Here is a 21,276-nt window from a genome sequence, read left to right on the forward strand (position 1 = left end):
TGCGGCAAGGCCGTTGGCTATATCACCGTTTACAGTGGCTAAAACATGAAAAGTTTTCCCAGCCTCTTTTAACGTGCGAGATATATCGCCAATCTTTAGATTTGCGTCTCCTGATGGTCTCAATCTCATCTATGTTGTTGTGTCTTATCTTCCTCACTTTGTACAGTCCACACTATATATAAAAGAATTTTTCTTGCACACTCCTTTTGATGTCTTCAGTGTAATTTCATTGTCTTCAACGTCCTTAACTAAGTCTCATTGCGCTCTATGGTCTTCGTGGCATCTCATTATTCAGTACAACGCAGTCGCTGAACCTATGTGCACACAATGTCCAAATGACCATCAATCACAAACTCCTAACCTGTTCCGTCGTATTTCCAACAACTATTGACTATGTTCATCTTCGATGCCGAACAACATGTCTCATTGCTGTTCAACATATCTACTGCCTTCTACTGTGTCTCTACCAAGAGGCTCGGCAGGCTTCTCGTATCTGGAACACTATTTTCCTCTCTTGGTTTTATCTTCATTTCACTTTTCACACATGTACATTGATATCCAGTGAAATCATCCTCTGGTAATTCTAACACATGTTTATCCACAGTTTAGTGCTACTGTTTTAAGACGTAAGTATTTACGAGGGCTATCTACAAAGTACATTACGTTTTGGAATAAAAAATAAATAAAGTATTGGAAATTTTTTTTATTATATACAGACGAAAGCCACACTTAAATACTACTTTCCTGTATAGTTGCCATTTAAGTTAAGGCACTTATCGTAGCGATGGACGAGCTTGGAAATTCCTTCGTCGTAAAATTCGGCCGCCTTCGCCTTCAACCACGTAATGACTGTCTTTTGGGACAGAAAAGGTGTGATTTTTGTGGATTTCCTGGAAAGAGGCACTACAATAAACTCTCAAAGGTATTGCCAAACTCTGCACAATCTCAGAAGAGCAATACAAAACAAGCGCAGGGGAAAGTTGGGCTCAAAGATCTTGCTGATTCACGACAACGCCCGGGCCCACACGGCAAATGCCACTCGTGAAGTTCTCGAATCTTTTAAGTGGGAGTTGTTTCCTCATCCGCCGTACAGTCCCGACCTGGCACCGAGCGACTTCCACTTATTCCCAGCAATGAAGAAGTGGTTGGCTATGCAGCGTTTTGATGACGACGTACAGCTTCAAGAAGAGGTAACCACGTGGTTGAAGGCGCAGGCGGCCGAATTTTACGACGAAGGAATTTCCAAGCTCGTCCATCGCTACGATAAGTGCCTTAATTTAAATGGCAACTATGTAGAAAAGTAGTATTTAAGTGTGGCTTTCATCTGTATATAATAAAAAAAATATCCAATACTTTATTTATTTTTAATTCCAAAACGTAATGTACTTTGTGGATAGCCCTCGTATAATTAACTTCTTCATCCTAGGGTATCACTAGACCAAACATCTTCCCATTCATCATCATCCTCAAAAGGTTCTTCATATTCCAAGGCATTTCCTTCTATGACCACTTCCTCTCTCTTCAGAACTCCTGCAGAAACAGGTAGGTCCGTCTCTACTCCCTCTACCTCTGATACTCCCTCGTCCATTTCCATTAGTCGTACTTTATTGTCTCGTGGTAGTATACTTCTTTCACTAGCCAATACACTGCCTAACATCTCAAAGCTCTCATCGCCTGAGTTTCCCTGATTGTCCTTAAAGGTTAACTTAATTCCTTTCCCATCTAAATACACCAGCTTGTAGAAATTAAGGAAACTGTGACCGAGAATCACTTTCACAGTCAGCTTCCATATAATCAGACAACTGGTACTAAGTATCTGTGATTGACACGCCAAGTCAGCTGTGATCTGCTCCTTTACTTCCGGTCACTTCCCCTGTCCTCTGTTCTGTTGTCAAACAGAGCGACACTTTATGATAGCTTTTTTCTTCAAGTCTTCTTCATTGACAAATAAGTCTCCTGGAAGATGAATCCCATCTAATGGCAGTTTCTGAGCCCCGAACGCTAACACATCTCTCCTCATGTTTCTCTCTTTGTCTTTACCTTGTGGATTCCTTCATGGATTTGAACCAGATACCTCTACAATTTTTGCAGCCTTTCGTCTCTGTTATAGCGTCATCTGTAATTTCAAATTTCATCTCACATCTGCCTGATACAGCAGCACCCGTGAACCACGAGGATTGTTCCTATGCCATTTGTTTGCATTTTGTTAGTTTGGATACCTTACTCGTCAATTCGCATTGGGCGGCCCATGTAGTTGCAGCCCACAGTACGTTTGGACAAAGGGCATTTCTATAAGATCAACGTCGCGATCATAACCAAAATGTAAAAACGCACCTGTATAGTTCAAATAGTGACTGGTCAATCTAACGGTGGGGCACGTTTCTTTTGACTATTTCTTTACGATACTGTGTTGGTCTACGAACCTGCGACCCTGCACCAGGCTCCATCATCAAAATGCCTAGTTTCAGTTGCTCCTGCTGCTCTTGCGCCTAAACCACATGCAGAAATATCCGATTAAATTCGTTGCAAGTTCTGCATTCTACCGCATTGGACGTAATGGGATCTATAAGATCACCAATGGTACAAGGACGACCCATTACGTCCAATGCTGGGGTGCTTGCCAATATCGGAGAGCCCTGGCAGTAGTGACAATATGTAAGGGAAAAATGAATTGAAGTTTTGTGTTGGATAGGGCACTCAGCTTAGGTAGTTCGTGCATGAATGTTAACCATCGTACGGCGATGGTGTAATGGTTAGCATTCCTGCCTATTAAGCAAGAAGACGCCAGTTCGAGTTCTGGCCGCAGTACAAATTTTAATTCATTTCGTCTGCTTCGATCATTATCGTTCCTTGAATTGTTCCTCTTGTATTTTGAAACAATCATCGTTCCTTTCATTTTGCTGTTTGCTGACTAACTCAAGTGTCGCTACATTCTCTTCTGTCAGTTTTTAAAAATTATTTCGTCTTTTGTAACTCTCATCAGAAATTTTATTACGCTCTTCCACCTTCTTATGTCGCTCATACACCGTTTTCTAAGGTTCTTCCACTCCTTTATGTTGTTCTTCGGTCCTTACGTAACGCTCGTCGTTCTTCTCGAACTGACACTTGTTTTCCACTGCCATTTCAATGAAGAAAGACTGAAGGAGGAGTTGGCGCGCCACCGGTAGCACTCTGTGTAACTGCCTCATGTCCTGTGGCTAGAAAATTCTCTGCTGCCTGAGACTCTGTCATTCTCCTCACACAATTAACTATCTTCAGCTTGGTCCCTTTTTACTCTGCATCTTAGTTTTTTCACTAGCCATTGCTACTGACCCTTTCAAATTACTCTCATGACTTCCTCTAGCCTCAGTACTTGTTGAACTGCCTCGTTTGGCGTCTATACTCAATTTACGGTTTAAAGGTTACACACTGACTTGCTTCTTCACACTCAACTGTACTCATCTTTTCTAAACTATGTGCACGAGCATGTATTAATCTTGGCATAACAAAACACTGAAGCAAAACAAACACTTTTCCCTAATTACCAAATTCTTACGCTAGAAGTGCCATGAAACTAGCAAAAACACGAACACATTTAAATATATTCCCCAAAAGTGCAACGTCGATGCTCAGGACAACGACATACTCTACTCACCAACCTTGACTGTAAGAGAAACAGAAATTAGAACAGCGCAAGAAACTTTAATTATTTTAAATTTTTGAACCTCATTTCTTACTGTGGTGTTTGTCTATACCTTTGTGGCTAAAATGCAATCAGTAACATTTGTTGACTACATAAACCAGTGGGTTCCACACTTCGAAAATCCTGACTAAGGCTCGAAAAACCGCTCTTTAAGGTGTCAGTTGAGCTGTTAACCATACCTCTTAGATGCTAAAAGTTTGAGTCTGGTGAAAGGAGACTCTCCATAAGATCTCGCAAAGTTAAGAGAAGCACTGTTGCACATTGGATAACGTCTTGTTGTTGTGGTCTTCAGTCCAGAGACTGGTTTGATGCAGCTCTCAATACTACTCTATCCCGTGCAAGCTTCTTCATCTCCAAGTAACTACTGCAACCTACATACTGCTGAATCTGCTTAGTGTATTCATCCCTTGCTCTCCTTCTACGATTTTTACCCTCCTCTCTTCCATCCAATAGTAAATTTGTGATCCTTTGATGCCTCATTAATTACGTGGTCTACCCGTCTAACCTTCAGCATTCTTCTGCAGCACCACATTTCAAAAGCTCCTACTATCTTCTTGTCTAAACTATTTCTCGTCCATGTCTCACTTCCATACATGGCTACACTCCATACAAATACTTTCAGAAACGACCTCCTAACACTTAAATCTATACTCGATGTTAACAAATTTCTCTTCTTCAGAAACTCTTTCCTTGCCACAGCCAGGCAACATTTTATATCCTCTCTACTTCGACCACCATCAGTTATTTTGCTCCCCAAACAGCAAAACTCATCTACCATTTTAATTCTCTCATTTCCTAATCGAATTCCCTCACGATCACCTGATTTAATTCGACTACATTCCATTATGCTCGTTTTGCTTTTGTTGGTGTTCATCTCATATCCTCCTTACAATATACTGTCCATTCCGTTCAACTGCTCTTCCAGGTCCTTTGCTGTCTCTCACAGAATTACAATATCATCGGCACACCTCATAGTTTTTATTTCTTCTACGTGGATTTTCATTTCTACTCCGAATTTTTCTTTTGGTTCCTTTACTTCTTGCTCAATATACAGATTGAATAACATCGGGGACAGGCTAAAACCACGTCTTACTCTCTTCCCAACCACTGCTTCCCTTTCATGCCCCTCGACTCTTATAACTGCCGTCTGGTATCTGTAAAAATTGTATATAGCCTTTCGCTCCCTGTATTTGATCCGTACCATCTTTAGAATTTTCAAAAACTTTCTCTAAGTCTACAAATGCTAGAAACGTAGGTTTGCCTTTCCTTACTCTATCTTCTAAGATAAGTCGTAGGATTAGTATTGCCATGCGCGTTCCAGCATTTCTACAGAATCCAAACTGATCTTCCCCAAGGTCAGCGTCTATCAGTTTTTCCATTCGTCTGTAAAGAATTCGTGTCAGGATTTTGCAGCTGTGCCTTATTAAACTGATAGTTCGGTAATTTTCACACGTGTCAACACCTGCTTTCTTTGGGATTGGAATTATTATATTCTTCTTGAAGTCTGAGGGTATTTCGCCTGTCTCATACATCTTGCTCACCAGACGATAGGGTTTTGTCATGGCTGGCTCTCCCAAGGCTATCATTAGTTCTACTGGAATGTTGTCTGCTCCCAGGCCCTTGTTTCGGCTTAGGTCTTTAAGTGCTCTATCAAATTCTTAACACAATATGATATCTCCCATTTCATTTTCATCTACATCCTCTTCCATTTCCGTAATTTGCCCTCAAGTACATCGCCCTTCTATCTCCAAAGGTCTCTCTAATTTTCCTGTAGGCAGTATCTAGCTTTCCCCTAGTGATATATGCTTCTACATGCTTACATTTGTCCTCTAGCCATCCCTGCTTAGCCATTCTGCACTTCCTGTCGATCTCCCTTTTTAGGCATTTGTATTTCTTTTTGCCTGTTTCATTTATTGAATTTTTATATATTCTCCTTTCATCAATTAAATTCAGTGTCTCTTCTGTTACCCAAGGATTTCTAGTAGCCCTCGTCTCTTTACCTGCTTGATTCTCTGCTGCCTTCACTATTTCATCTCCCAAAGCTACCCATTCTTCCGTATTTCTTTCCCCATCCTTGTCAATCATTCCCTACTGCTATCTCTGAAACTCTCTAAAACCTCTAGTTCTTTCAGTTTATCCAGGTCCCATCTTCTTAAATTCCCACCTTTTTGCAGTTTCGTCCGTTTTAAACCAATAAATTGTGGTCAGAGTCCACGTCTGCTCCTGGAAATGTGTTACAGTTTAAAACCTCGTTCCGAAATCTTTGTCTTACCATTATATAAGCTATCTGAAACCTTCCAGTGTCTCCAGGCCTCTTCCAAGTATACAAACTGGATAAAGTCTTACTGAAGGAAAACTACTAAAGGCGACCCCATTAGGCATGAAAGTGTGGACACCACACCTCACACGATTATATTAATGAAGGAGCTCATCTGCCTACCAAACGATACTAGTGATCACTATAACAATTTGAATTATTACCAAATAACATCAAATAAAATGATTTACCCACTGAACCACCCATATAGACATTTAATAAATGGGAGAAAGCTAGTATTTAAGAACTTATGTCTATCCTGTATGTAGTAGTAGTAGCATATAATTTTATTTACTTTTAACACTGTCTGTGTGAGAATTCTCTATCTTGTATAGAACCGTAGCACTGTAATTATTATTCCTTTCCTTCTTAAATTATTTGCTCAGCTTCTTCTTTTAAATGGCCCAGAACAAAATTACTGTCAGTGTTACTTTTGTAATTTCTAATTTAATTGTTAGCTTTCTGCGTTAATATTGTAGTTCTGAAGCCTATTTTTCTCTGCTGGTAGCATGGTCTGTGTAAGTCATCTGCTTCTCTCCTATCACCCTGAACTGCACAGTACACTATAGCCCGATCCACGAATTACGGCGGTTTGCACAGCTCGAGATGCTGGTGGGCATTGCATTGTTGCCACTTGCCAGCAAAAGATGCGGTAAGTACATAAACGAGCACTGTGCTTGAAGAAAGCGAATATATTGCAAATTATGTCTCTCGCTTGCATGCGCGGAAATTGTCGCTAACCACCACCATTAGCTGTGACAAATCTCAACAAACGGAATAAAAATTCACTGAATAACTCGCTGCGATCACGTTTAATGCTCTGATTGGCTAAGAAAGGCTGTTCCATCCGAGCTCTGGGGAGCCGGAGCGCTCCGGAGCGCTCACTGCGGCAGCTCGGAGCCCGCGTGGAGGGGGAAAGCGAACTCACTGCCCCCTGGCCGCATGCAGCCGCAACTGACGCAATAATCCGTGTTCAATTACAGCTATGACTAGCCGTGGGAGCCCTGTACCCCTATTGGAGGATATCTTTCTATTCATTGAGAGGGATGGTTGTCTGCAGTGTCTTGTATGTCATAAAGTATTTAATTCTGCGAAGAGGTACAATATACAGGGTGATTTAAAAAGAATACCACAACTTTAGGAATTTAAAACTCTGCGACGACAAAAGGCAGAGCTAAGCACTATCTGTCGGCGAATTAAGGGAGCTATAAAGTTTCATTTAGTTGTACATTTGTTCGCCGTCTCAGCCAATAAAGTTTTTGGTCCCTTTTTCTTCGAAGGTGCTACTGTAACTGGACTACAGTATCTGGAGATGTTAGAGAATTGGCTGTTCCCTCAGCTCGAACAAGAAGCACAACAATTCATATTTCAGCAGGATGGAGCGCCACCACATTGGCACTTATCTGTCCGTAACTACCTGAACGTCAACTACCCGAGGCGATGGATCGGCCGCCAGGCAGCCCGTGACAGAGCACGTCATCACTGGCCTCCAAGAAGCCCTGATCTTACCCCCTGCGATTTTTTCTTATGGTGGTATGTTAAGGATATGGTGTTTCGGCCACCTCTCCCAGCCACCATTGATGATTTGAAACGAGAAATAACAGCAGCTATCCAAACTGTTACGCCTGATATGCTACAGAGAGTGTGGAACGAGTTGGAGTATCGGGTTGATATTGCTCGAGTGTCTGGAGGGGACCATATTGAACATCTCTGAACTTGTTTTTGAGTGAAAAAAAACCTTTTTAAATACTCTTTGTAATGATGTATAACAGAAGGTTATATTATGTTTCTTTCATTAAATACACATTTTTAAAGTTGTGGTATTCTTTTTGAATCACCCTGTACTATGACATTATACACGTGTTCACACAGCGCACTACGATCAGGTAGAAGGCGTTGCACGCAGAGAACTGGTAGCCAGGCTTAAGAACGACATACCAGGAGACCTAAGTTTAGAAACGGTTTCGTAATACGGAGTGTATCAAAACATGCAACAAGCAAGGCGGAGAGCTTTGTTGCATCTTCGCTAGCGCAAGACGAAAGTACCGACATATCGGACTGTGCTCAGCTTGAAGTCTTTGTGCGTGGTGTCGACATGGAGCTGCAAGTAGCTGAAAAACTCTTGGATGTGGTACCACTCAATTACACCGCAACATGACGTGACATTTTTGAAGTTGTTTGTGAATCAGTGGACAATATGAATTTGCCGTGGGATAAGCTCCATTCTGTAGCGACAGGCGGTGCACCACAAATGATCGGGCGTCACCAAGGTTTTGCTTCTTGTTTGAAAAATAAACTCAGGAACGAATTCGAGAAAGACATTTTGACTCTTCATTGTTTTATTCACCAAGAGGCTCTGTGTGCTGAAACAGTAGAGCTAGGAGGCGTAATGAAAGATGTCGTGAAGTGTGTGCATTTTGTGCGGCGTCACGGTATGAATCATCGCCAATTCAAAGGATTCCTGAAAGACATGGAAGCGGAGTATGGGGATACACCTTACCACGGTACAGTTCGTTGGCTAAGTCAGAGAAAAGTTCTTGATGTTTTATTTTCTATTCGTGAGGAAATATCCCTTTTTCTCGAAATGAAAGGGGAAGAAATGCGTTGTCTGAAAGATATAAAACGGATATCAGACCTGGCGTTCCTAGCTGACATAACTATGCATCGGAATAATTTAAATCTGTCATTGCACGGCAAAGGGCGGCTAATCGTTGACATGCACGACCAGATCAAAGCGTTCATGGAAAAGTTACGTTTATTTGAGAGGCAGATGAATAATGGACATTTAATGTTCTTCAATGGTCTTGCTTCTTTAAAACTACCTGAAGGTACTACCTTCGGCGATTACCATGCAAAGTTAAAGCAGCTCATCACGTCGCTTGGAACACGATTCCGAGACCTCAGCACTCCTTTTTCAGTTTCCCCTGATGGCTATTCATCGTCACTTCAAATGGAATGATTGATTTGCAAAATTCAACTTTGTTGAAAGAGAATTACTACAACACGTTGGATTTGTCACGATGGTATCGTTCATTACAGCAATAAACATTTCCCAAGCTTCACAACAATGCCGCTCAGATCATGTGCATGTTTGGATCTACGTATTGTTGTGAGCAGCTTTTCTCAGCAATGAAAAGAGTAAAAAGTAAGGAACCATCGTTTCTTCAGGATGCAACAATGAAGGCCATCCTCCACATTAACACTGCGAACATTTTGACGCCTGATATTTCCGATCTTGTAATGAAAAGAAAATGTCAAGCTACAGAGGCCCAATAAATTTAGTATGCAATTTCTTGTAAAACAGTTGTTTCTTATTTATTTCCTGGACATGGGTATTTCCTGGTGTAGCATGTCACCACGTCTTAGCAGCTAAGAGTATGAGGTTGTCGATCTTGTAAGACGCGGGCTGGCACATCGAAACGCTTGCCTTGCCGCCTGCCTCAGCCAGCCGTGCCACGTGTCTGCGTGCCGGCCCACTCGAATGGTCACAGCGAGCGACACGGCTCCCTAGAGCAGGGAGCGCTCTGCGGCTCACAACGGAGCCGACGAGCTGGAACAGTCTGGGCTAAGACGTTCACAGCAAAGCGCTGAGAGCACCACTGAACGCTGATTGGTTGTCGGAGAATGTGTGACGTAGATGCGCAGAACGAGCCTACACTCGACCGTCGTCCTTCATGTTTTTACAGTCGTTGCTATCCTCAGTAATATTGCCTCAAAACGAATACACTACGCCCCTCACTCCTCTGTATTCACGCAGACCTCCGCGCTTTGCTCTGGTGAAGTGTAACGGACCTTGAAACTCCAAGCGTCCTGAAACCCCGTACCTGCCTGTTGGTCCTTCACCTCCCTTCCACCCCCCCTCGCATACCGCAAGGGCTATTCCAGACTCCAGGACAGCTGATATCCCTACTTATAGCATTACAGCCGAAAGAATTCACAATGTCTATATGGTACAACACATACGTGTAAATGTGCGGTCGTTACTTTCCCACTCGTAGCTTTAATGTTATACTCCAGATGGAGACGTGACTGAAGCCAAATATCTCTTCCAGCTATGTTGGCCTCTATGGCTATGTGCTTCTGAGACACGACAGGTATAACAGAAGAGGTGGCAGTACGGTTACATGAATACAAGCATACTGGCTTCCCAACATCGTGCTCATGTCCAAAAGCGAGGACAAACAACCCGCATATACACTCCTGGAAATGGAAAAAAGAACACATTGACACCGGTGTGTCAGACCCATCATACTTGCTCCGGACACTGCGAGAGGGCTGTACAAGCAATGATCACACGCACGGCACAAAGGACACACCAGGAACCGCGGTGTTGGCCGTCTAATGGCGCTAGCTGCGCAGCATTTGTGCACCGCCGCCGTCAGTGTCAGCCAGTTTGCCGTGGCATACGGAGCTCCATCGCAGTCTTTAACACTGGTAGCATGTCGCGACAGCGTGGACGTGAACCGTATGTGCAGTTGACGGACTTTGTGCGAGGGCGTATAGTGGGCATGCGGGAGGCCGGGTGGACGTACCGCCGAATTGCTCAACACGTGGGGCGTGAGGTCTCCACAGTACATCGATGTTGTCGCCAGTGGTCGGCGGAAGGTGCACGTGCCCGTCGACCTGGGACCGGACCGCAGCAACGCACGGATGCACGCCAAGAAAAAAATAGCTCTGAGCACTATGGGACTTAACATCTATGGTCATCAGTCCCCTAGAACTTAGAACTACTTAAACCTAACTAACCTAAGGACAGCACACAACACCCAGCCATCACGAGGGAGAGAAAATCCGTGACCCCGCCGGGAATCGAACCCGGGAACCCGGGCGTGGGAAGCGAGAACGCTACCGCACGACCACGAGATGCGGGCTGCACGCCAAGACCGTAGGATCCTACGCAGTGCCGTAGGGGACCGCACCGCCACTTCCCAGCAAATTAGGGACACTGTTGCTCCTGGGGTATCGGCGAGGACCATTCGCAACCGTCTCCGGCTACGGTCTCGCACACCGTTAGGCCGTCTTCCGCTCACGCCCCAACATCGTGCAGCCCGCCTCCAGTGGTGTCGCGACAGGCGTCAATGGAGGGACGAATGGAGACGTGTCGTATTCAGCGATGAGAGTCGCTTCTGCCTTGGTGCCAATGATGGTCGTATGCGTGTTTGCACGTCCGCATGTATCCCGTGCCACCCAACGTGCTCTAGAAGGTGTAAGTCAACTACCCTGGCCAGCAAGATCTCCGGATCTGTCCCCCATTGAGCATGTTTGGGACTGGATGAAGCGTCGTCTCACGCGGTCTGCACGTCCAGCACGAACGCTGGTCCAACTGAGGCGCCAGGTGGAAATGGCATGGCAAGCCGTTCCACAGGACTACATCCAGCATCTCTACGATCGTCTCCATGGGAGAATAGCAGCCTGCATTGCTGCGAAAGGTGGATATACACTGTACTAGTGCCGACGTTGTGCATGCTCTGTTGCCTGTGTCTATGTGCCTGTGGTTCTGTCAGTGTGATCATGTGATGTATCTGACCCCAGGAATGTGTCAATAAAGTTTCCCCTTCCTGGGACAATGAATTCACGGTGTTCTTATTTCAATTTCCAGGAGTGTATGTTCACTGAAGTTAACCCTCTCAACAGAGAAGTGTCTTATACATGTGATTTCTTTTTTTTTTTTCTATTTTTGGTCAACAGTCTACTGACTGGTTTGATGCGGCCCACCACGAATTCCTTTCCTGTGCTAACCTCTTCATCTCAGAGTAGCACTTGCAACCTACGTCCTCAATTATTTGCTTGACGTATTCAATCTCTGTCTTCCTCTACAGTTTTTGCCCTCTACAGCTCCCTCTAGTACCATGGAAGTCATTCCCTCATGTCTTAGCACATGTCCTATCATCCTGTCCCTTCTCCTTATCAGTGTTTTCCACATATTCCTTTCCTCTCCGATTCTGCATAGAACCTCCTCATTCCTTACCTTATCAGTCCACCTAATTTTCAACATTCGTCTATAGCAGCACATCTCAAATGCTTCGATTCTCTTCTGTTCCGGTTTTCCCACAGTCCATGTTTCACTACTATACAATTCTGTACTCCAGACGTACATCCTCAGAAATTTCTTCCTCAAATTAAGGCCGGTATTTGATATTAGTAGACTTCTCTTGGCCAGAAATGCCTTTTTTGTCATAGTGAGTCTGCTTTTGATGTCCTCCTTGCTCCGTCCATTATTGGTGATTTTACTGCCTAGGTAGCAGAATTCCTTAACTTCATTGACTTCGTGACCATCAATCCTGATGTTAAGTTTCTCACTGTTCTCATTTCGACTACTTCTCATTACCTTCATCTTTCTCCGATTTACTCTCAAACCATACTGTGTACTCATTAGACTGTTCATTCCGTTCAGCAGATCATTTAAATCTTCTTCACTCTTCACTTTCACTCACCTTGTATTTTAATTCCACTCCTGAACCTTTCTTTTATTTCCATCATTGCTTCCTCGATGTACAGATTGAAGAGTAGGGGTGAAAGGCTACAGCCTTGTCTTACACCCTTCTTAATACGAGCACTTCGTTCTTGATCGTCCAATCTTATTATTCCCTCTTGGTTGTTGTACATATTGTATATGACCTATCTCTCCCTATAGCTAACCCCTACTTTTTTCAGAATCTCGAACAGCTTGCACCATTTTATATTGTCGAACGCTTTTTCCACGTCGACAAATCCTATGAAAGTGTCTTGATTTTCCTCTAGCCTTGCTTCCATTACTAGCCGTAACGTCAGAACTGCCTCTCTCGTCCCTTTACTTTTCCTAAAGTCAAACTGATCGTCACCTAGCGCATTCTCAATTTTCTTTTCCATTCTTCTGTATATTATTCTTGTAAGCAGCTTCGATGCATGAGCTGTTAAGCTCATTGCATGATAATTCTCACACTTGTCAGCCCTTTCCGTCTTCGGAATTGTGTGGATGATGCTTTTCCGAAAGTCAGATGATTTACAATCCACCAAAAGCTGGACAACTCTCCAGCTTTGAATCCGCGCTCACAGGTCTTCAATCTTTGTATGAAAAACTGGAGCTTTGTAGCTGTAGTCGTGCAGTTTCAAAATTTAAGTGTATTCCTTCCCGTTCAGGGCTCACACTGCTTTGACTTGGGCCAGCTCATTGTACTTCTAACTATATTTTCGAAAGTAAGTCTCGAGACAGAGTAATTCGCATCATCAAATTTCTGCACCTAGCTTATCTGCTCGTACTGTAATATTCATGAATTACTCGTTACAATGTCCAAAGAACAAACCGCAAGTCACCAATTTTAGAGGTTTCAAGCGCTTGCGTAAGTCTGAGCTTATAACCGACGCCTATGAAGTCTCTTGGCAGGCAATGACAGGAAACAACTTTGACATAAATTGTGAAGTAGCTAATTTCACTGAGAAATTCAAAATTTTGTACGACAAACACGCTCTGATCAACTCTAACACCTTATGACTGTAAGAGACGCAGTATGCAGGGAATATAAACGACGTCCGACGTCCGAGAATCATCTCTGCCACAAGCGACTACGTAACTGAATTAGTCAGTAGGGCCGGCCGGAGTGGCCGTGCGGTTCTAGGCGCTTCAGTCTGGAAGCGAGCGGCCGCTACTGTCGCTGGTTCGAATCCTGCCTCGGGCATGGATGTGTGTGATGTCCTTAGATTAGTTAGGTTTAACTAGTTCTAAGTTCTAGGCGACTGATGACCTCAGAAGTTAAGTCGCATAGTGCTCAGAGCCATTTGAACCATTTAGTCAGTCGGTGAGAAACGCAAAACTGAGGTACGCCTACTAGGTGAATGGGAATTTTAACAGGCCCTCCTCCTTGTGAAAAAATGAGGGCTAGGAATAGGACTCGGGTAGACACTCTGGCCCCCGATCGAATTACCGACGATGGCTGGCGTGCCGGCCAGCCTGGTTGTGGTTTTTAGGCGATTTTCCACATCCCACTAGGTGAATACTGGGCTTGTCCCCACGTCCCGCCTCAGTTACACGACTCGCAGACATCTGGACACGTTCGCACTTTTCCCTGGCTTACACTAGACGCAGATAGCTGGGGTACACTAATTCCGTCCCGCGGGGTGGGGTACCGGATAGCGACTTGAAGGGCATCTGGCCAACCTTTGACACTAACAACGCCAAATCCATAGTAACAAAGTCCGACCCCACGTTGAATGGGGCAAACGCACAAGGAAATGATGATGAACTTTCTGAGCGAACATCAATCTCGTTTCCGCATAAATCGCATCGGGACGACTGCTTTTATAAAAGTCAGTGACGAACTAAAACAAGTTATGGACAAATAAGATGAGACTACTATGAGTTTTATGGATTTCAGCAAAGCTTTCGATGCTGTCGACTTTTATATCCTACTTGCTAAGCTCAAAACTATCCTTCATGTGGTGTACAATGATTCCACTCATACCTTACATACTGCCAAAAGTGTGCAATGATTGGAGAAAAGAGGACACAGTGGATGAATGTAATGTAAGGGGTCCCACAAGTATTAATATTGGTCCCATTATTTTTCTCTTTGTATGTTAATGGCATGTCGAATATTATCTTCCACTGCAAACCCAACAAATCTACGCACAGCCATCCAGAATGTAAATGCTGGCTTACTTGCTTCATCTCAATGGGCCCAAACATAGATTTGAAACTTAACCCATGTAAGAGCAATGTCAACGATAAACAAAAACAAACATTGCGTTATATCTACAACTGTTGGCGAAGTTGTCATTTCGTCAGAAAGATAGCCAAGGAATTTCTCAGAGTGAGAAATAAGTGGCAGATGAAATACTTTCTTTAGTCATCAGGGGATAACTTCCTTGATCTTATAGGGAACCGTAAAAGGAACAAATGTAGGGTAACATGGAAACTGGACAATATACGGGGTGTTCATAAAGTCTCTCCGCAGTGCCGTATGATTGTTAGCCGCGCGTGCCGCATGCCGCAGTGAATATACCGAAATGAAACTCAGTGAAATACAAGTTATTAACTTATTGAATATTCATTTTTACTTACAAATTTTCACTTTAAATGTTGGAAGTGTCCCTCCTGTTGTAGAATACACAATTCAATTTGTCTAATCATGTTTCCAAACAGAATCGGTAACATTTCTTCTGTAACAGAAGCAGTGAAAGTGGATATTGCAGTTTTCAATTCAACGACGGATTTTGGACGGGTTTATAGACAGTTGCTTTCGCTGCACCCCAGAAGAAAAAGTCAGGTGGTGTTAGGTCAGGCGATCGTGGAGGCCAAAGTTCCTGTGAAATTATGCGATCACAAAAAACATCAGCAAGCAGTGACATCGAAACGCGAGCTGTATGCGTGGTTGCACCATCCTGTTCAAAATAATCGTTCAGTATTTCACTTAACACAAGTTCTCCTATGAATGGGTACAGAATATCACTGCAATATCGTTGTGCGTTTATTGTTTCGTTGAAAAATATGGGACCCACAAACCAAACTCCTATTTTCACAAAATGAAATGGTCCGTCATGAATACACAATGGATTTGCAGTACTCCACATACGAGAATTTTGCGAGTTCATTTTTGAACCATTGACAATAATGCAGTCTCTTGCCATGATCAGTATTTTTCAGTTCTTGCACGACTCACTTTGTGTGGGAAAAGTTCTAATTTTTTCCTTACAGCTGTGTGGGCCGTACCGACACTAACATCGATTTCCTGGGCGAGTTTTCTTACTGACTTGTTCGGACTTATGGACATTTTATCGGAAATGTAGAGTAGTTTATCCTCAGACAAAACGCTAGGACGACCACTTCTCGGTGCATCTGTCACTGAACCCGTACTTCGAAATTTGTTAGTCAAATCTCGCACAGTATCGCGATGTGGGAGTGTTGTCTCTGGGAAAACTGAATTAAATGTTTGACGAACTGAAACTGTGTATTTACTGCCAGCTTTGAACACTTGTTCTTCAATTTTTAGCATTTTAACAGCGACAAAAGCAAAACAAACGAACAAAGGAACTAAACTTCAACGTTCATGTCAACACGTAACGACACACACCAACGATACTACTGACGCTGGCTGAGAGAAACGAAACAGTGGGATGTTGGGAGAGTCCACTTGAAGGAAAGTAACCCAGGCAGGCGAACAATCACACGGCACGCGCGGCTAACAATCATACGGCAGTGCGGAGAGACTTTTTGAACACCACGTACAGTAAAAAAGTTGAGGGCTTAGGGAATAACTGCTACTGTGAGATGAAGAGGTTGGCACAGCAGAAGATGTTGCGGTTGTCCGTTTCGAACCAGCCAACAGACAGATGACCCCAGAATATGATGTAACAATCTGTGAACATCAGTAGAACGTACCTGCACTTTTTGTCCCATAGGGAACTCCAGCTGCACGTGTAAAACAGCGATGTCGGCGATGCTATGTGAAACAATTTTATCGACGCCAATCACATATCCCCCGCTTTCTCGGTCAGATGTTCCAACTCGCAGTGTTACTTCGCCGTCGGTTTCAGTCCGCTCGATACAGTGTTTAGCAGTCATGGCCCAAGACTTTCTGATGATGGTCGCTGCACATTCAAACACACCCCACCTCTCGAGACCCGCCATATAAGGGAATTTCTCGATAGATGTTTCCTCTCCGCCCAAGATACGGGGCGGTGCGAAGCAAACGGTGACATGTAGACAGCTGGAGAGCCACACAAGCGCGTCTGCACGAAGGATGCGGAAACTGTGGGCGCCCAACCTACGACTGGTACACTGTGCGCAGGTCCCCGCCTTCATCTGCTGTCTCTTTTCCATTGCCGTTTGCGTTAACTTCCGGCGTAACGCTCTCTGTACGGAGCTGAACGACTGCAGGGATGACGGGAATAGTGGGGGCCTGCGGCAGCAGCATTATACGACTGTATCAGGCTATGTAGAGAGTACCAAATGAAATTTATTTGTTTATAAAGCTGATGTGACACTTAAAATCCCCAACATATCGTGATATTAGTACCGTAAGACCATGATATCTTTCACATTAATAAGGGAAAATGCTGGTCAGCGTTATTGGGCATAAAAGCACACACTGATAGCAGTAGTCGTATGTAATTTCATAAGTTATTACTGTTTTCAGCATCCATACGAACATTATGTGGCACTAAACCTTTATTTAGACAACACAACAGGTACTGTTCAAGTAAATCGCTGTTTTAAGCATTTGAGTAGCAGTAGGGAAACTCCATCTACCATCTGGTGAGTAAGATATATGAGGCAGGCGAAAGACCCTCAGACTTCAAGAAGAATATAATAATTCCAATCCCAAAGAAAGCAGGTGTTGACAGATGCGAAAATTACCGAACTATCAGTTTAACAAGGCACGGCTGCAAAATACTAACGCGAATTCTTTACAGACGAATGGAAAAACTAGTATAAACTGACCTCGGGGAAGATCAGTTTGGATTCCATAGAAATATTGGAACACGTGAGGCAATACTGACCCTACGACTTATCTTGGAAGCTACATTAAGGAAAGGCAAACCTACGTTTCTAGCATTTATAGGCTTAGAGAAAGCTTTTGACAGTTTTGACTGGAATACTCTCTTTCAAATTCTGAAGGTGGCAGGGGTAAAATACAGGGAGCGAAAGGCTATTTACAATTTGTACAGAAACCAGAGGGCAGTTATAAGAGTCGAGGGACACGAAAGGGAAGCAGTGGTTGCAAAGGGAGTGAGACAGGGTTGTAGCCTCTCCCCGATGTTATTCAATCTGTATATCAAGCAAGCAGTGACGTAAACAAAAGAAAAATTTGGGGTAGGTAATAAAATCCATGGAGAAGAAATAAAAACTTTGAGGTTCGCCGATGACATTGTAATTCTGTCAGAGACAGCAAAGGACTTGGAAGAGCAGTTGAACGGAATGGATAGTGTCTTGAAAGGAGGATATAAGATGAACATCAACAAAAGCAAAACGAGGGTAATGGAATGTAGTCGAATTAAGTCGGGTGATGCTGTGGCAATTAGATTAGGGAATGAGAGACTTAAAGTAGTAAAGGAGTTTTGCTATTTGGGGAGCAAAATAACTGATGATGCTCGAAGTAGAGAGGATATAAAATGTAGACTGGCAATGGCAAGGAAAGCGTTTCTGAAGAAGAGAAATTTGTTAACATCGAGTATAGATTTAAGTGTCAGGAAGTCGTTTCTGAAAGAATTTGTATGGAGTGTAGCTACGTATTGAAGTGAAACATGGACGATAAATAGTTTGGACAAGAAGAGAATAGAAGCTTTTGAAATGTGGTGCTACAAAAGAATGCTGAAGATTAGATGGGTAGATCACATAACTAATGAGGAGGTAATGAACAGAATTGGGGAGAAGAGAAATTTGTGGCACAACTTGACTAGAAGAAGGGATCACTTGGTAGGACATATTCTGAGGCATCAAGGGATCGCAAATTTAGTATTGGAGGGCAGCGTGGAAGGTAAAAAACGTCGAGGGACACCAAGAGATGAATACACTAAGCAGATTCAGAAGGATGTAGGTTGCAGTAGGTACTGGGAGATGAAGAAGCTTGCACACGATAGAGTAGCATGGAGATCTGTATCTAACCAGTCTGAGGACTGAAGACCACAACAACAACAAAAGGGAAAATTATTCTGGTCCAGCCCCGATTGCAACATGCGATGTCGATCGTAGTCATTATTGTGTTTCCAGAATGCTATTTTTACTCTGCAGCGGAGTGTGCGCTGATATGACCATTCCTGGCAGATTAAAACTGTGTGCCGGACCGAAACTCGAACTCGGGACCTTTGCTTTTCGCGGGCAAGTGCTCTACCAACTTTTTTTTTTAATCTCATTTTGTTTGCTTTTGTTCGTTGCATCTGCTCGGGGCGGACGTCATAAGACATCCGTTTTAAGTTCGTTGTTGATCGATTAGATCAGTTTTTTTTTAATTACAGAGGGCTGCTAACCCTGTGACCGAACACGCTGAGCTACCATGCCGGCACCAACTGAGCTACCCACGCACGACTCACGCCATGTCCGCACGGCTTTACTTCTGCCAGTATCTCGTCTCCTACCTTCCAAGTTTTAATCTGCCAGTTTTAATCTGCCAGAAAGTTTCATATGAGCGCACACTCCGCTGCAGAGTGAAAATCTCATTCTGGAAACATCCCCCTGGCTGTGGCTATGCCATGTCTCAGCAGTATCCTTTCTTTCAGGAGTGCTAGTTTTGCAGCGTTCGCAGGAGAGCTTCTGTAAAGTTTGGAAGGTAGGAGACGAGGTACTGGCAGAAATAAAGCTGTGCGGAGGGGGCGTGAGTCGTGCTTGGGTAGCTCAGTTGGTAGAGCACTTGCCTGCGAAAGGGAAAGGTCCCGAGTTCGAGTCCCGCTCCGGTACACAGTTTTAATCTGCCAGGAAGTTTCATTATTCTGTTATGAATGAAATGGACTTCAGATCTATGGTATGGCGGCGAAACTTGGTATCTATGCTAGTGCGTTAATGTGGAACTGATTTACGCTGGAAAAACAATAGTTGACCACCAGGTATGGAACACGTATAGAAACGTTTTTGCCTGTGCAATGGATTAGGAATGGGGCGTGGGCAGAAAAGGTCAAACGAGTGAGAAAGGCGTAATGGTGATTTTTTTATTAAATTCCGCTTACTCGGTTTATTCAAAATGAACACTGGAAATGTCATCGAAGTAATGCAACTGTAAAACGATCTGACCAACAGTTGCGTGTAACCGTACCGGTGGAATATGAGCAACGTGCTCCTGTATACTGGCCTTTTAGACGCAGGGCGGAGAAAAATTGTGTCACGAAATTTTAACCCTGGATACCTGATGGCAGTAGGAGCCAAAATTCCTACTGTAGTGTAGGTCGGCAACGCACAGTTTTTAAACTACGGAAACTTGGGGCCACGCACTCCTATTGGCCACGGGATTGCCCTGTTGCCGGATGCTCTGGACAACGCATGACAGCGAATGCTTTGCCTTCCAGAGGTCACGATGTATTCAAGGCGACTCGCACGCTCCCTGGTAGCGCGCCAGCCTTCCACTCTGGCAGCCTGAGGGCGAACCCGCCGGGGTCCCGACACGTCCATTTTAGTTTCATGATAAGACATACCGGGAACAAACCCGTCAACATCTGTTTTTCGCCTACAAAAAGTCTTTTACAAATTGTGTCGGCCCTGAAAAAGGCCTTTTTTGTAGCTGGGACATTGTTTACTTGAAGCAGGTGTTCGAACTGGCGACGCTCTCACGCAACACAAGCTTGTTAACGTCGAACGGTGTCTTGCCGAACTCTTTCAAAGATTCCTGGCATTGCCTTCGTGTGATTGGCGTTATGTTGCATGCGATCCATCAATTCCTCTTCGTTTCTAGGTGGTTCCCGTCCAGGTGGGAGAACATGAACCTTTGAAGAATCCCTACAGGAAAAAGTCCGGTGGCGTGAGGTCTGGTGATCGCAGGAGCCATGTCTTACGAGCACCTCTGTCAATATCCGCACACAGCACCAGTGTTATGCTGCAACCACATGCATAGCCGTATGTCCGCCGGAAGGTCTTCCAGCAGGATGGGTAGAGTTTCTTGCAAAAAGTGAAGGTAATTTTCCCCGGTTAGTCGAAGAGGTAGACGGACCGCCTCAGTCAGATGGTCACCCACAATGCCTGCCCAAATGTTGAGCGAAAATCGTTCCTGGTGCCCGAGGACGTACGTGACGTGAGGATTTTCCCCTTGCCCAGTAAAGAACGTTTCGACTGTTGCAAAGGGCACCCCGATGGGAGGTGCACTCGTTGGTAAACAACACAATGGCGGGGAAGTCGGGATCTGGTGCAACACGTCGCATAAACCACCTGCACAACCCTAGCCTGTGTTCATAGTCCGCCACAGGATTTAGGTCTTGGACAGGGTAGAAACTAAATGGATGCTGACCCTCATCCCTCAAAACCTCCCAGACTAACCGATGAGTGCCCTCATATCGTGTCCAACCGCTCGAGTACTTGTCGTAGGTGCTTCCTCAAAGCACTCGAGAACAGTCTCTTCAAATGCAGCATCCCGTCGTGTTCGAAGTCTTCCAGCATCACCATGATATCGCGCTAACAAGCCTGTTTCGCCAAGTTGCTGGTGAATTGATGTAATCGTTTGCGAGTTTTCTGGGTACCGTTCCTCATACAACCGTCGAAGCCGGCCGCGGTGGTCTCGCAGTTCTAGGCGCGCAGTCCGGAACCGTGCGACTGCTACGGTCGCAGGTTCGAATCCTGCCTCGGGCATGGATGTGTGTGATGTCCTTAGGTTGGTTAGGTTTA

The 21,276-nt window shown here is 44.2% G+C and overlaps 1 protein-coding gene across 1 annotated transcript in view; it reads right to left on the reverse strand.

Annotated features, from left to right (window-relative positions):
• The window catches only part of LOC126474822 (trypsin-6-like), a 37,571-nt gene extending 21,035 nt beyond the window's left edge, over positions 1-16,536 (reverse strand). The window contains exon 1 of the mRNA XM_050102296.1: positions 16,354-16,536. Coding sequence (XP_049958253.1) covers positions 16,354-16,536 — 183 coding nt within the window. The remainder of the gene's footprint in view (positions 1-16,353) is intronic.
• Positions 16,537-21,276: the final 4,740 nt, after the last annotated feature.

Source organism: Schistocerca serialis, chromosome 4 (assembly GCF_023864345.2).
Source record: "Schistocerca serialis cubense isolate TAMUIC-IGC-003099 chromosome 4, iqSchSeri2.2, whole genome shotgun sequence".
NCBI classification, from domain to species: domain Eukaryota; kingdom Metazoa; phylum Arthropoda; class Insecta; order Orthoptera; family Acrididae; genus Schistocerca; species Schistocerca serialis.